The 15867-nt window shown below is 41.2% G+C and overlaps 2 protein-coding genes across 19 annotated transcripts in view; both read right to left on the reverse strand.

Annotated features, from left to right (window-relative positions):
* Positions 1 to 45: 45 nt before the first annotated feature.
* Positions 46 to 10515, reverse strand: LOC115567627 (protein LYRIC-like). 6 transcript variants are annotated; one of them, XM_030394387.1, is made up of 14 exons: positions 9846 to 10515; positions 9476 to 9595; positions 8713 to 8791; positions 8206 to 8379; positions 7767 to 7817; positions 7428 to 7568; positions 5490 to 5573; positions 5305 to 5373; positions 5045 to 5190; positions 3432 to 3542; positions 3000 to 3107; positions 2631 to 2757; positions 1167 to 1168; positions 46 to 1049 (listed from the first exon to the last, which is right to left on the reverse strand). In XM_030394387.1, exons 1-14 carry the CDS (start codon positions 10173 to 10175, stop codon positions 915 to 917), a joined length of 1677 nt encoding a protein of 558 aa, XP_030250247.1. In that variant the 5' UTR covers positions 10176 to 10515; the 3' UTR covers positions 46 to 914. The 6 variants fall into 6 exon arrangements, with proteins under 6 accessions (XP_030250247.1, XP_030250246.1, XP_030250250.1 ...); XM_030394386.1 differs by having other exon boundaries at positions 5278 to 5373; XM_030394390.1 differs by lacking the exon at positions 1167 to 1168 and having other exon boundaries at positions 2679 to 2757; positions 5278 to 5373.
* Positions 10516 to 11365: 850 nt separating this feature from the next.
* Positions 11366 to 15867, reverse strand: part of ubr5 (ubiquitin protein ligase E3 component n-recognin 5) — a 30214-nt gene continuing 25712 nt past the window's right edge. For 10 of the 13 annotated variants that reach the window (XM_030393173.1, XM_030393163.1, XM_030393170.1 and 7 more), the window contains 11 exons: positions 15762 to 15849; positions 15519 to 15663; positions 15069 to 15199; positions 14868 to 14928; positions 14531 to 14712; positions 14278 to 14362; positions 14006 to 14161; positions 13607 to 13720; positions 13296 to 13440; positions 13077 to 13162; positions 11847 to 12123 (listed from right to left, as the gene is read on the reverse strand). In XM_030393173.1, the coding sequence (XP_030249033.1) occupies positions 11911 to 12123; positions 13077 to 13162; positions 13296 to 13440; positions 13607 to 13720; positions 14006 to 14161; positions 14278 to 14362; positions 14531 to 14712; positions 14868 to 14928; positions 15069 to 15199; positions 15519 to 15663; positions 15762 to 15849 (1406 nt within the window). In that variant the 3' untranslated portion in view covers positions 11847 to 11910. Of the gene's footprint in view, positions 12124 to 13076; positions 13163 to 13295; positions 13441 to 13606; positions 13721 to 14005; positions 14162 to 14277; positions 14363 to 14530; positions 14713 to 14867; positions 14929 to 15068; positions 15200 to 15518; positions 15664 to 15761; positions 15850 to 15867 lie in introns of all 13 variants that reach the window. The other 3 variants (XM_030393161.1, XM_030393172.1, XM_030393160.1) reach the window with 2 other exon arrangements.

Genomic DNA, 15867 nt, shown 5'->3' on the forward strand with positions numbered 1-15867 from the left:
AGTGGGTTGCTGACCTAAAAACCTAAAAATATACAGAAACCAAAACATAGAAAAACTGGCCTTTATTTAGTCTTTTTACATATGGCTTTAGCTTTTCTTTTATTACAAACAGGTTTTACAAAAGGTTCCGAAGACTTTCGAATCAACCACAGGTGGAAAATCATGAAGATGATGATGACTGCAAAGGTACACCTACGATCAGAAGCTCCCACACGGCTCTGGCCACAAAGCAGTCACAGATAGTAAGAACAGCAAGGAAACAGTTGTCTCGAAACACCGCAGTACAACATTAGACAAGGGACAAACCAGATGGACTGAGTCAGTTGAACTGTTGTAGTCACAGATAAGAATGCAAAAATACAGAGCAGCCATGATTCCCTTTACTGCACACAATGATGCTCAAGTCTCATTCGAGTGACATACGTTTACACCCTTGTTGAGCCAAACCGTTGATGGGACATAGACATTTGATCTCTCCACTCACTGTACCATCATGGCTCACAAATGTAAGAGCAAAATAAAAGACTGCAAAAAGCAAAGGCCAGTTCATCATTATGGCCCAGCGTTGTGTGACCTGATGCATGTTGACCGCTTTCATTCTCTACACAGTAAACTCCAGCCGTTAGCCACCACAACATCAAATTTCTAAACATGATCAGTATTTTCTAAATGTCTAATTACTACAATACAGCTCTCTCAATCAGTATTTTGATTCAGTGGAATTAGGAGACAGAATCAAGAGTATCAAATGCATTCTTAAAAATCATTAACACCGCATTACATTAGATTGCACTGCATCTAGGTTCAGTTTTCAATGATCCATCGGCTGACACTCGGTGTATAAAAGTCGTTTCAATTTCCAGACAGGTTTTAAGGTTTAAGTCCATCATGAAGACCTTAGTTCAAAGTTCTTGTCACAAAAGGTGTTGCATAAACAGGATATGAAGTCTTTTGCATACAGAGGTCTGCAGAGTGGACTCGGTCTCATGTCTCTCTCCTCGCCTTCTTCTTCTTTGCCGGCTTAGGCGCTTGGATCTCCTCAGGTTTTTCTGAGAGACAGAAAAAGACAGAAATTAGTCACCCAACATCAAACATGTGATTCACACCACTAAGTCAGTAAGATCACACTTCCATTTGGTTCACTGCTGAGAACAGATTTCATTAACTTCTGTTCATATCATTATTCTCCAAAAGTGTCATATTGGCATGATGGCTCACAGAATGACGCTCAGAAAAGGAGGGTACATAAAAACAAGTCTGCTCTTGGTTCAGCTTCAATAAGGAACAATAAGCAGCATAAACTGTGGTTGAAAAATGTTTTATCTGTGTGTGAATAATAAGGTTCAAAACTGATAAATCCACTGAATAAACTAAAAACAAATCCACAATAGCCTTCTAAATATGTACTGTAATTCATGGTATTATATGGATAATGGTAAGCATCTTAAAGGAATTAGAATTTAGCTATAATCCAAAACATTTTTGGACCTACATTTTCTGCACAGAAGTGCATTATGAAAATTATGACATTTATTCAGCAAACCAATCACATATATTTAGGAAAATAAAATTGACTGATAAAATGTTTTGGATTTTTTAACCCAGCAATCCTCAGTCAATCAAATAATGTAACTGATCAATACTTATCCGATCTTTGCTCTCTTATCAGAGGAACCACAACTTTATATAGTAGAGATGAATGGTTTATAAAAACTAAATTAATGTAAATCACAGCAGTTAAACGCACGCACGCATGCACGCACGTCTATAGATATATATAGAGAGAGATAGAGATATCTGGCTATGAAATAACCAGGACATGTAAAGCTATCTCTAGGTAATCAGATACCTGTGACAGTGACAGGCTGACCAGGAGCAAGACAGAAAAGCTGGTCTAAAGCCGTAGTATTTAAGGGATAGTTCAGGTCTTTTGATGTGGGGTTTTGGGTTGTATGAGATAAAAGCACCAAAAGTGTTCAGATACATATTTTGTGGGTACCGTTGGCGGTGAAATGCTTCCCTGTCGATACTACAAGCTGCTTCACCACACAGGAGGAAGGTCATTTACTGCAGGTTATACACCGACTATGGACAAGTACCTCATACAACTCTACATGAACCACTTGTGTCAATAAGTGAGATCGCCCATGGCTTTCCCTAATGTCTGTTATTGTAATTACCTTGTAAAAAGCTGAACAAATTAAACTGGAAAAAAAGAAAGCTGGTTGGAGCTGGGACGGCCATTTCAAAAAGACAAACACGACATCTGGCAATAATTCTCAGGCTTCCATCACTTCCTCCGCCTCCTAAAATCAATAACCCAAACAACCTGACTAACTGGGATATCTCAATGTATGTTCTCAATGTGAGGAATGATTTTTCCCTGGCTTGCAGGAGTTAAAAAAGAAAGGGGAGCCTGACTGGGCTAGTACCACTTCACAAGTTTCATTTTATAGAAACATGGCTTTCTGCAATGTTTTACTTGATATATGCTAGTAAGAGTGTAGACCACCAATGCAATTTAAAACTGAATTGTAACTTGGAGATGTCTCAATCAGATATTTTACCCTGGATGATTGCGCCTCACCCTCAAGAATCTGTATTGCCTTCAGTATGGTTAACCTGCTTACTTTGTTGTGTTGGAGCAGAGAGGTTATTCTGCTTGGCAGTGGGCTCACCATCAGTTGGCTTCTGTGGCACTTGTGTGACAGGGGGTTTCTGGGATATGTTGTCCTTCACTGGTTGCTCCACTCTGGCCTGTAAGAAAGATGGAAACATGATAAGTATTGATCACATTAAAATCCACAAACGTGATACAATTACAAAATACTGCACATGGAAAATGTATGTTTACTTGTCTAATCACAATGTAATTTGACTGAATTACATTATTACATAGTTTATTCACATCCCTTTTTGATATTAAACTGACATAGCAGGAACTGCTCTGTGGCTCTTTGGGATGATGTGCTCCCGAGTCAGATATTTACAGCACTGACCTCGACAGCAGCTGTTTTGACAGGCTGGACGGCAGCGGTATTCTCCTGAACAGGTGGCTGCTTCTTAACCGAGGCTGCAGTTGCCGCCTCCTTCTCTGGCTCCTCGCCCTTCACAGGAGACAAGGACACAAGCCAAGTTTACGTCAAACTGTGCAGCAAATTTCAAAAAACTGTTGGAAATTTCTAAGACTAAAATATTAATTAGTTGATCACCTGGGTCAAGAGAATAAAGAGCTTCTGAATGGATAGATATGATTGGATTCTACATGTTAGATGCATCCTGTAGTGCACGCATCAAAGTACACAGCCACAAAACATTGTAAATGGAGTGTTTAGTCGTACTACTGCACTAATATTTCATATTTGGCGAAACGAATGCGCAAGTACAGCTTTTTCTGCACTGTGTTTGTGTGAATTCTCACTAGCAGTTACCTGGCCAGCTGCCTCCTCAGCAGCCTTCTTCTTCTTCTTTTTCTTCTTTTTAGTTTTGCCTGACCCGTCAGCAGCACTCTCTCCCTTGTCCTTCTCATCCTCATCATCGTCCTGACAAACACACATGGATAAAACATGACATGAAGTCTGAACATTTGTAATCATTAACTGTGTCATCATTTGCACCTTTAAAATGAAAAAAAATCAGAGGTTTTGGTTTAAGAAAGAAGTGGGCTCGACCAAACCTCTGTGGTTATTACTGTAATGGTGCCTTTATTCTCAAAAAAATCCAAGACAGCTGCAGCTGATTCAGAATGCTGCTGCGCGAGTCATGACAAGGACCAAAAAAGTTAAACACATCACTCCAGTTCTTAGATCTTTACACTGGCTTCCTGTCTGTCAAAGAATAGATTTCAAAATCCTGCTGTTGCTTTATAAAGCACTTAGTGGTTTCAGGCCCAAATACATTTCTGATCTGCTGCCACATTATGAACCATGCAGACCTCTGAGGTTGTCAGGTTCAGTTCTGCTTTCAGTCCTTAGAGTCAGAACTAAACATGGAGAAGCAGCTTTCAGTTATTATGCGCCACATATCTGTAACAAACCCCCTGAAAACTGCAGGTCGGCTCCAACTCTCACCCCTTTTAAATCAAGACTGAAGACCTTTCTGTTTGCCACTGCTTTTCATTGAAGCAATTTTAAAGCTTTGAACTGCACTGTGACTTTTATTTTCTATTCTTGTCTCTTTTTTACTTTTTCTATTTTATCCTACTTCCCAATTTCTTAACTTGTTTTAATGTTTTGTATCTTGATGTCCTCTTGATGTCCAATTTCAAATGCAATTTCTAATTTCTTTCAATGTTATTTGCATGCTCATGTAAAGCACTTTGAGTGACCTTGTGCAATACAAATAAACTTGCCTTACCTTGCGGTAAAGTCCATTTTATTTTACTCTTAAAATCTTATTTACATGACTCTTTTCTATTGCATTGTGTTTCTATTATATCCTATCTTAATAACTTAATTATGTACAGCATTTCAAATTTCACTTTGAAAGGTGCTATACAAATAAATTGACCTTGCCCTGTCATCACTGCTTGGAGCTACTTTAGCTGCTACAGGTATAGCACATCTGAATCTCCAACTAAACTAGTTGAAAATCCAACACTTGGTTGCCATCTGGTGGTAGTATTAAGAACACCACTGACAAACAGTAATGCATGCCACTATACTTGCGTTAAAACAATTCCATTGTGTTAAGCATGTCAGTCATGATATTAATTCATTTTTCACATGCAATGACAAACACGGTTCATGGCAGACATTTTGACTTAAGTATAATCTGTGTAGATCTACCCAGTCCTGAGAAGTGGTCTGATCTGCCACAATTACAGAAGACACCTCTGTTCACCATTAAATAAAGACCTAAAGCACAACAAAGGCTGTGTGTACTCAGTCTACTGTGTTGAGTCACTACTATGAGCAGCAGGGCCATAGTCAGTGACCAGAGGCAGGCACCCAAGGGAGTCATCAATTACTGGTTTGTAATTTCTAAAACTTCCAGGAAACTCTTCTAACACTCAAGTTATGTCCCAAATCCTGAGCATACTTACAGCCGCCGCAATCAGCAGATTCGCCTTGGCTGACTCGGGGATGGGCTGCTCCTGAGTGGGAGGGGGCTGAGGAGCGGGCTCTTCATAGTTGCCCCAGACCTCAGATGGGGCGTTCCAGTCGGAGCTGGGGTCGACTGAGCCACCATCTGTCAAACACAAAGAACATCAGACAATAGTTACAAGTGCATATTAGTGTCAGAAATATAAAGATAGATCAAAGCTAAATAGAGCACCATATAAAATCGATATATTGGCCTTACTGATTCCAGACCACTCGTCGTCCACTCTGTGCTGACTGAGCCAAGGCAGGTCCATCACAGGCTGGGGCTCTAAAAAGACACAAAAAAAGGAGTGGGCCTACCATCCACGAGGGCGGCCATGGAAAACTCTTCCTTTGCCAGGCTCGACCTGCACGTGTCACATCAACAGTTTAATGTATACTTACCAGCAGTAGCAGCACTCAGTCCAGCTAAAGACACCAGGTTACGCTCACTTGTGGGTATCCCCGCCTCAATCACAGTCCACGACTCTGAAACACACACATTTCACATATGCTACGATATCACGGCTTGCTTAAAATAACTGCTCTCTCACAATGTGCACACATGATTTTTGATTGGGCAATTCTCTGGCTGCATACTGAACGGATAATTACATCTGTTCCCCTCCAATCTGAGCTGTTACTTTCTAGCCTTTGACAGAATGCCAATCATGTCTGACCAGTCATTTGTTATTCACTACAGAAACTGGGGAGAACAAAATAATTGCTAGCTCTACTCACTGAACTGAAGAAGACCTTTCAGTAGCTCTTTGCCTCAGATTCTTGCCCAAAGAAAAAATATTAACAGCTAAATCAATCCTTTAATCATCCATTGAGCCTTTGTTATATTAGTTAGCTGATTTTTTTATTTTATATTCATTTGTGGTTTATGCATATTTGCTTAGAAATATTAACTAAAATGATCATTCAATCTAATTTTCTTATTAATTTGCTATTGGTCATCTAATCCATGAAATGTTGCCAGTCTAATTCTAATCTGAGTCCAACCTTTGCAAGAGCTAGATTGAAGTACATCAACATCATTTACTCTTCTTAGGTAGATATTTGCACAAAAAATATTCCCACCAATAAGTCGATTTAGTTTTGAGCTGTAAATGGAGTTCATGTGATATGGTCACAGAACAGCTACTAAATAAGGGCGTTTTCACACCTATAGTTCGTTTTCTCTGGTCCGAATCAGGGACCAACTTGTTACAATGTTGCATATTACCTCGAGTTTGGTTTGTGTTCACACAGCAGCATTTACAAGTGGACCAAAATGTGTGATGCGTGAGGAAACTGCTCTCTAATTGGTCTAAATTTCGAAAACGAAGCAGCAAAGCAGCTGAATTTAGCACCAAGCAGACAGGAAGTCAAGCACTGAAACAACAACAATATGACATCCGGTTACTTTTCAAAATAAAACACTCCGTGTTTACACCAGCACACAAATCTCAAAAAAGAGACTAACACAAGCTCTTCTGCTGATCCTTCGGTCGGAAACACTTCGTGTTGTTGTTTTTATGACACAGACCTTGCATATGCAGCAAGTCGCGAGTGATCATGTGATTATCGCGGAAACTCCTCGGCCTCGAGACGCCAGCTGTCTACTGTACTGCGCCGTGTCCGTCTCAAAACGCAACCGGGGGTTACCGGATGGCGGATGGCAGAGCAAAAAACCTGATCGGGCCGTAACGCTGCGGACACGTAGCCAGTGGAAATTTGGGGTTAAGCACTGATGCTTCCTGCAATTGGGTCGGATCGAGTTGGATCATGTTCTCACCACAAACGAACTGTACCAGATTTTGTTTGGAACCGGACCGAGACCACATCTTCCACAAGGTCTCGGTCCGGTTGTTTTGGTCCGCACCCGAGTGCGATTGATGTGTTCACACCTTCCAAAACGAACTGCACCAAGGGGGTAAACGCTCCAGGGTTCGATTCAACTGAACTAAACAAGGCAGGTGTGAAAACGCCCTAAGTCTTATGATCAGATTGATTTTACAATTGCTGTTTCCAAGGTTTAGAATGAACTTTGAACCCAGGTCAGGTAGATAAATTGTTTTACAATCATATTCATATGTTATAATGTCAATTACTCAGAAACAGACTTTAATATGGATCAGTTATATCTGCTGATACCTGGTACATTTATTGTGGTTGACACTGGCATCAATACCAATCCAGTTTATCAATCAGTGCCTCACTGCCTCTGACACTGCAATGATAGAGTTATCAGCCTTTGACTTCTTCATGAAACGGCATAAAGCTTTGAAGTATTAGACTAGCACATGTAGGCTTCAACAACAAATCAAATTAGTACTAGAGATAAAACATTATTACCATCAATATCACCACTGCACCGTGATGCTTGTTCTCTATTGGTTGCCCAGGGAACCGTCTTAGTGGGAATGGCGTGAGCAGGAACATTTACAGCCATGTCAGTCATAGCAACAGGAACTGCTGCCACCTCGCTGCTGTTAACTAATAACAAGAAAGAAACACTTGGTACTCAGCCAGAATAAACACATCAGTAAGGTGACTCATCCATTACAGGAGTTCCCCGTAAGGCATGTGAACGTTTGGTTGATTAGAGATTAGAAAAATTAAAGAAAGACACCCAAAGCACTGACATATGACCGGTCAATGATGAATGATGAAGCATATTCTACTGATAATTACCTTGAGGTACAACAGCCTCAACCTTCTCTGCCTTCACTTTTGCAGATTCTCCTGGAAAGAAAGAATTTAAAAAGATCAATAAATGTCAAGTGCACCATCCATGAGAGCCTACTGTTGAAGGGACCACACGCGCAAACACAACTCACTCGAGACTCAATTCAATTCCCCTAAAGCCTCTATTTATAGTCGGTCCTGTCAACAAGACACCAACCAAATGCAATAACAGCCTATACAGAACAACAGACAGAAATATCTCTCTCTAGGTGTCATATTAAGCTGTTTTTCCAAGATGGTCTTATGAGTTTTTGCTTTGTCTCAATGTGTACATGTTTTGAACAAGGTAAGGTTGCAAACTCCTTTTCTCATTGTTTTAAAAACCGCCTCAAAAGAAAAAAAAAAAATCACCATCTAAAAGAAAATATATAGTTTTAAGAGGCACCTTTTTTCTTCTTCTGGTTGGCAGGTGCAGGTGCCACAGGGGCCTTGAGCTGCTCTGGGGGAGTGCTCACGGGGGTGTCCCCTCCTCCAGGACTGGCTGAGCCATCACTGGAACTCTTGTCCTTCTTGCGTTGCTCACGCTTCTCCTTGTTGCTGACCTTGGTCTCCCATGTGCCTGAAAGGTAATATTGAGCGCAGTGAGGAATTAGTTGCAAAATACTGTAGGGTTCATTATGGGATTAGTAAGGAAACATGGTATGGATTAGGGCAGGATAAAGGAACAGAGGCAGGGACTAAATATATTTTGCTGAGAAAAAGAGTCCACTGCAGCTCCCATGCTACTGCAATAAGTATGTTATAAATAAGGCCGGTTTACTTTTACCAAGGCCACTATGGTGGCTACATAAAAAACAAAACTAATACAGGCATCCTCCGTATGTGTGATGATACCCAGATATCACTTTGACTAAAATACTTAATTATAACAGAATTTATAATAATATTTCACCTTCTTCTGGTTCTTTGCCATCTGTCACTGTCTTGCTCTCCTTTACGGACTGTTTGGCCTTCTTCTTGGACTTCTTTGTCTTTAAGAAGAAAAATGTTGGGCATAAGGTTAAAATGACATCAGTGTGTGTTTGACAAAGAAATTCACCAGGACTTGTGAAAAGGGGCTGAAAGAAGACGACAGGGCTGCAGCGCATGTATACTAAGCAGGACATATGATTTCACATCCAAGAACAGCAACTGGGCGAGTGACCCCATGCTGACTGAACCATGGACACTCAATCAAATGAGCATGCTCCAGCCACGTCTATTTATAAGTGAAACTACATCCACTGTCCAAGACTCCCTAAATCTGCAACATATCCTTCCTGTTAGCAATATTCCCACCTCTTAGTGTATACCCAGATACATCCTGACTCCAGAACCTTTTGTGCTATTTTGTAGTATCCAGAGTGTGGTATGAGATGAAAGGTTGTCCCAAGCCAGGAGTCATCCTCCAGGATTTTGCTGCATATGCAAGCTAAAAACTGTAACCCAACACTGGCAGCTGGCCTGGTTACATCATTGCAGGGGACAGCGAGAAAACATGGGGATTTCTGAGCAGCTCTCCATGAAAGACAACCCACGAAATAATGATGTGACTTACAAGCGACAGAGGCCATGTGCAGTCATTTATACAAGCACAACCTAGGCACCCCTTTACATCTGACAAGATGTTCTGGTCTCTGCCCGTGTGTTGTCATGTCTTTGGTACAACAAATTACCTCTGCAACCTTTTCCGTCTTGACCACTTGTGGGGGCGGCTGGTGATGTGGCACTATCTCTTCCGACACAATGGCTTCTTCCTGTGGTTCAGCCACAGCTCTTCCATTTGACTGAGCTTTCTGGAAGACACGTTAAGAATAAAACTGTTGAGGGTCATGAGCATTTTCAGCTATATTCCTTTCAAGCAATTCATATTTGACAGTAGGGCTAAAATGGGCTAGTTCGGACACTAGCCTGAGGCTAGCTATCGTTTTAGCTATGACATGAGATTCAACTGTCACTGTGGGGGTAGCTTGACAGCTAGCTTTGCTAACTGTCCTGCTATCAAGCTAGGATAGGGTGTAGACTGGTTTCATTTATTCTACGTACCTTTTCTGCCTTCTTCTTCTTTTTCTTCGGTTCCTCAGACTTGACAGGTTTACTGACACCACGTTTAACTTCAAGGCCGTCGTCCACAGGGCTTACAGCAGGTCGTTTCTTGAAGATTGCCCGGCAGGTTGAGGCCCACAGTGCGACCATCAGCACCAGCCCGGTACATGCCGCTAAGAGGATCACCCATGGCGGAATAAGCTCAGGCTTCAGTCCCAAATCCACACCGAGCTCGGAGCGTAGCAGCCCCAGGCCTTTAGACAACAGTTCATTCACACGATTTGTAAGCAGCTTGACCTGCTGAGAGGCCGCGTCCTGCCACTGCTCCATTACTATTGTTTTTCAGACAACAGACCGATTAGTCACGCTTTGCTTACCGCTATTAGCTGCGCTAGCCAAGGGTGCTAGCTAAAAATAACGGAACGACTTCGACATGATGGAAGACAATAAATTCATCCCCTCCTCCGCCAGCAACATCGGCCTAGCCAGACAGCCAGCTAGCTACCTATATCGTGTACAGTCTGCAGTGACGAACAGCTAACTAGCCATCAGGCTAGCTGATATCATTGTAAGATAATACGCCGTTAGCTGACCACCACCATACATCCACTGTGACCGCGAGTAAGGCAGGTTCACCTCATATGGCTCCGTTTTGACTGGAGGAGAAGTGTTGCCTTCACTGTTGCTTGTAAACGTGACGTTCAATTTGAATATCGCATCCGTATATGTAGCCGTGATAAATGTACATTGTAACAGTCATATGACATAAGTTAAAAGAACAAAATCAGTGTTTTCGTAGCTGTTGTACTTTTGAAGACAACACATATACTATATGTTTATAAAGGCAGACGAAAGAGGAGGTCAACGCTTCGGGTATTCCATTGCTTTAGTTTGTTATTTGCCAACATTTGTTGTATCATATTTGCTATATGTTGTTGACAAAGTGCTTTACCCGCATTACATTTAAGAAAGTCTGATTTTGTGTGTCATCTACTCGCACTTTCCCTCCCTCCTCAACTGAATTCGCGTCTCTCCTTTTTTTGACAGTTCACTTGAAGGCAACACAAACGGGCCGTGACAGCTCCAATAACGGACGGGCCACGAGTTCTCTTCTGTGATTGGCCGAACAGTCATACTAAAGAAATCCTTGGATTTTGTGTATTTCCAACACTTTGTTAAAACAGTATCACTTTTACTGTAGTTGCAGCTTTTTCTTTTACATTTCTTTTTTTATTTATATAATCCAAACACACAAAAGCGTCCTTGCTCAACAAGCTAGTGCAAAACTGCATGAACACAATCATTTCAATAATACAGCTGATGATAATTTTATTGACACTACAACAGCAATTACCCGGTAGTTTATGAAGACCAGGAGTAAAAGAGTAAATGGTCTTAAACAGATGTGTAGCAAGTAAAATCTTTGTGACATGTTCATAGCCTCCTCTCACACTAATGTAACAGTGATTCCCCACTACTCTTGATATAAAACAATAAAAAAAAAAAAAAGACTGGACAACTTATTTGCATCCAAGTTTATTTTGAAATTCCCTACTCCCCCTGTACAAGAAAAAGAGGACTTTCCACAAAGGCAGCAGTGAACTGTCAGTGATAGTACTTTACTAGGGAAGGAAAAACTTATAATCACAGTGTCTTCTTTTCTTCTTTTAAATACTTCTACTGCTGTCATCTTTGGCTGGGTTTCGGCAGACAGCCTTCTGTCAAACCACATTCCTGGGAAGCAAAGGTTTAAGCCAATAGAGCAGGGCTGTGGGCTTTACATTTTACAGTGCCAATGCAGGAATGTTCTGGACTGTATACCTCTTCTTCATCAACACAAAAGAAAAAAAACAATAAAAATTGAAATAAAAATAACAAGCTGTTTGTGTTCACAACACAAACAAATATTACCGCCTGGGGAGATAGCGACAGTATGTCGAATTTCATAAAATTGTATAGACAAAAAATAAATCTAGAAAAATGGAGCTAGGTAAATATTACACAACAGTAAACATGTTTTTCTTTTTTCCTTTTTTTTTTTTTTAAACTCTTTTCTGTCGAACCTCTACACAAAACCAAAATTCTTGGTCTTAATGGCTAGCAGGAGTTTCTGTTTGAGTATCTGTTTTGAAGAATAGAGTGGCACGTAGAGACGTGAGATGCAGGTATTGGCTGTGGGGAGGTGCTGGTCATCTGGAGGCCGGATGGTGATGGAGGGCATCGGCTGGAAGCCCTCCTCGCTGGCAGGCAGAGAAGGGCTGGAGGTCCAGAAGTACACCTGGGGAAAAGGAAATCATTTCTCACATTTTCCATTTGCAATTGAGATATTTTCTATTTTGTTAAAATGTGTGTGTACTGGGATGAGTAAAAAGCAAAATGCGCAACAAAAGAGAGAGGCTTTGAACCAATTATATTATTGAATATGTCTTTGCTGGTTGGCATTCACTAGTGCTGGTCGTACACGTCACTTAATGTCTTAGAATGACATTTCAGACTAAAGGCTCGCCTCTGCAGGATGCAACAGTACATTTTACTCACACAAATATCAAAATAAGGTTGCAACTGATAGAAGACAAATAAATTCATTTATATCCCTATTCTTTTGCACCCGTGCAATAGATGTACGCTGTAGGTGACACCGAGGATGATTAAGAGAAACAGAACAAGCAGAAAAAAGAATGAGATGGTGAGAAACAATAAGTGACCAACACCTTACTGCTCCTGCATTGTTTTGTTTTTACTATTTAGAATGCATGACTAAAAAAGGTGCAACCATTTAAGACTATAGTGGGGCTCTTGTGTAAGGCGGTTGTGCATTGACATGTTTCCAGACTAACAAGCCCCGAATGAAATAGGTAGAAGTCTTAAAAACCCAGCTAGGTCCCCTCAAAGGCACCGAACTGGACTTAAGTTACAACTGACTTGATTAACCAAGTTAGCCTGTATTAAACACACTTTGTTTAAGTGTTGCGCCTCTGTAAGTGGGGCTAAAAATAAGACATCCAATACAGTCTCAAAAAACATTTTCGTTTTGGAAAGTTTGTTTAAGGAAGAGACTTAAAGACTTCTGTAGCTACCTGACAATCATTGTTCAGATTGTTCATCAGCATCGGGGACCTGACCGAGAATGCTCTGTAATGCATCTCACATAATTCATGGCAATGCTAAGCACTGCTGAGAGCCCCGATGAGTCTCTGTTTAGTAGGAGAATTCCGATGAGAACAGACTTACCAGATCTTGCCTCTCAGTCATGCTCATCTTCTCCACTATGGACCAAAACCAGCGTTTAAACTGCAGTAGCTTTTCTGCATTTTCCCCTGTTGGATGAAGAACAAGTCTTTGCTTACCATGTCACAGTAAAAAAAACATGTAGGACAGTAAATCTTTCTTGTCTGAGTTAATGCAGGAAACAGAGATAAGACGGTGAAAGATCCAAAGACGGCAGCATACCAGATTCATCATTGAAAGAAGTGAAGCTAATGAGCATCTGGACGTTGACTTCTCCACAGCCGTTGACCAGCAGCCTGAAGTCCTCAGCCGTCAAGTCCTCCAGGGCGTTCTTAGGGAGTACATCTAGCAAACCCTTCCTCATTGCCTATGAAACACACAGACATTCTATCTTAATTGACGACTGACAAAACATTTGTCTATGTTCAATAAAAAAACTGACACACTTTGAGATGAAGTTTGGTAGAACACTGAATATCTCTGTATTTACTGGCAGTTAGTAGGGAGTCACATTTTTTAACTGGTTTACTTACATGAAGAGGCTGCTCAGCCACCACCAGCATTCTGTGCTCTGCGTACTTCCTCACATACTCATACACGTTGAGGGGAGTTACTGGCATGTTGACTCCACCAGACAGAAGCTCCACCTGAACCAGGAAGAATACGTCATCAACAAACACTTCAGTACATGTTTGTCATACATTTTGACATACATTTTCTGACGACAATAATACTGTACCCAAAAATCATCATCAATCTCATATTTCAATTCATAAGTTTCCAGTGAAACATGGTCCTTGCACCATCTATACTTAAATCATTTTATTTTTTTTACCTGTTTTTAGACTTAACAACACAAACTAAGAACTCATTTGTTAAATTTTAGTATTTAAATGTACATTATTTGACACAATGACAGTGTAGTCCTTTACCTGTCCAGCTCCCTCCTCTTTACAGAGGTCAATGGCGAAGGCCAGGTCCATCGCAGCAAATACTGCATCTGCTTCACCAGCCTGAGAATGGCGGATCAGCTGCCGCAGGCTCTCATACATGACCGGGTCAAAGAAGGCAAAATCATGCCAGTTCACCTGCAGTAACAAAAGCGAGATGAGATTTAGCAAGTCAATTCTGAAAAGCACCACGATCATGTAATAAGGCCTTAATGCAGGTGCAAAAATATATTAGAAACTGCATTTTATCTTACCTTCCTTCCAAGCAGCACTTTGATGACATGTCTGTTCAATGTGATTGGACAGAGTTCATTCTGAAGCAGACATAACCCCAATATCCTGTGGAGGAAATACATTTCATTTACTGTTTCCTACTTTCTTTAAGACGTGACCCAATCTTTGTCCTTTTCAGAGGATTTGGGTAAAATAGTACTTATATATTTGACTAATCAAATGGTATATACAATTCTCTTCATGTGTGACTAAAAAAAGAAGACAATTCATTACCTGCCAATGTTACGGAAGCAGTTCAGTCTGGCCTCTGTATTCTTGCCAGGTCGAGGAGAGTAGAAGCCTCGTTTCCCAGGCTGGTAGAAGAGAGGAGCGTTGTCGTCACCGTCATCTGGGTCGTCCAGCTCCATGTCAACCACACTGCGTGTTGAGCCATGACGCTTACGGTTCTCCTGCTGCTACAACCACACGAGGAGGAAGAGAAAAGACTGTCAATTGTGGAAAGACTGATCAGTCTAAAAAAGAAAGTATTTCTTAATGTGCCATCCCAGAAATTACATGATTAACTACATGTTACGATAGTATAGGGTGCAAATAGAAATGTTGAGTTTACTTGTGCTTTCTCTGGAGCCTCCAGGAGACCCAAGTCCAATATGCTGTCAGCACCATTTTCCCTAGGGGGGACAGAGCTTAGATTTAGTTCATGACAATTTCATTTTGATGTACTCATACAACACTTGAGAGTAGGACCATATGTGTTATTATAGTGAACAGAGCTTATGATAGTCATTTTGTTAAGCATCTATATCAATACCTTCCATGTGCGATGAGAAGCTCCATGGCCTCCTCTACCCTGGCCCGGAGAGAATCCTCACTAGCCAGCAACAGCAGCAGTTGGGCAGGGGACAGCTCCAGCAACATGCCTGTGATTTTACTGGCAAACGCCTGAGGAGACAAACACACAGCTGGGTTAAGTACACTGATGGAAACCATCAATATCTCCACTTAAGTAGACTGGTAGCCATACATATAGTAAAACAGTAGTAGTCAAAGTATGTTTCCAATCATGTGAAAATTGATGGTGCTTGGCGACAATGACGTAAAGGTCATGTGCTCTCTAAAATCAAATGGTTTCCTAATCTTGCCTTTTGAATGGGTAATGACAATTTCATGCAAATGGTGGTAGTCAAGACATATTGACCTGTTCTGAAATGGATACAAATCTGTTTACACAGAGCTTTGAAGGGTGCAGGTGATTCATTACCGGTTGCATTGCGTGAACACGTGGGTAGAGCCTTTCACCCAGGGCTTGTCTGTGTGCAGGCAGGGGGTCGGGCTCATCACTGGGGTTTCCCTCTGATGAAGGCCTGAAAGGCCTGGTATCTATGGACAGCTGCCTCCTCGAGTCTCTGCAGAACACAAAATCACAGGGTTGTTGCAAAATCACACAACGCCTACTCTTGCGTTTATTGTAAAAAGGGTATATATGTATTAAACTGGAGTTAACCTGTCTCGATCTCTCCGAGATCCTGCTCGAAGCCCTCCACTTCTTCTCTCTCTTTCCCGATCTCTGTTTCTCAAGCGCTGCATTAGATCTACAGACAAATACACAC

Source organism: Sparus aurata, chromosome 17 (genome assembly GCF_900880675.1).
Source record: "Sparus aurata chromosome 17, fSpaAur1.1, whole genome shotgun sequence".
Lineage (NCBI taxonomy): Eukaryota > Metazoa > Chordata > Actinopteri > Spariformes > Sparidae > Sparus > Sparus aurata.

Coding starts and splice junctions, on each gene's coding strand:
- LOC115567627 (XM_030394386.1), bottom strand. CDS start 10,175: ATGGAGCAGTGGCAGGACGCGGCCTCTCAGCAGGTCAAGCTGCTTACA. Junction 5,574..7,427: donor GTGCAGTGGTGATATTGATG/GTAATAATGTTT, acceptor TGTGTGTTTCAG/AGTCGTGGACTGTGATTGAG. Junction 2,758..2,999: donor TCAAAACAGCTGCTGTCGAG/GTCAGTGCTGTA, acceptor TCTTTCTTACAG/GCCAGAGTGGAGCAACCAGT.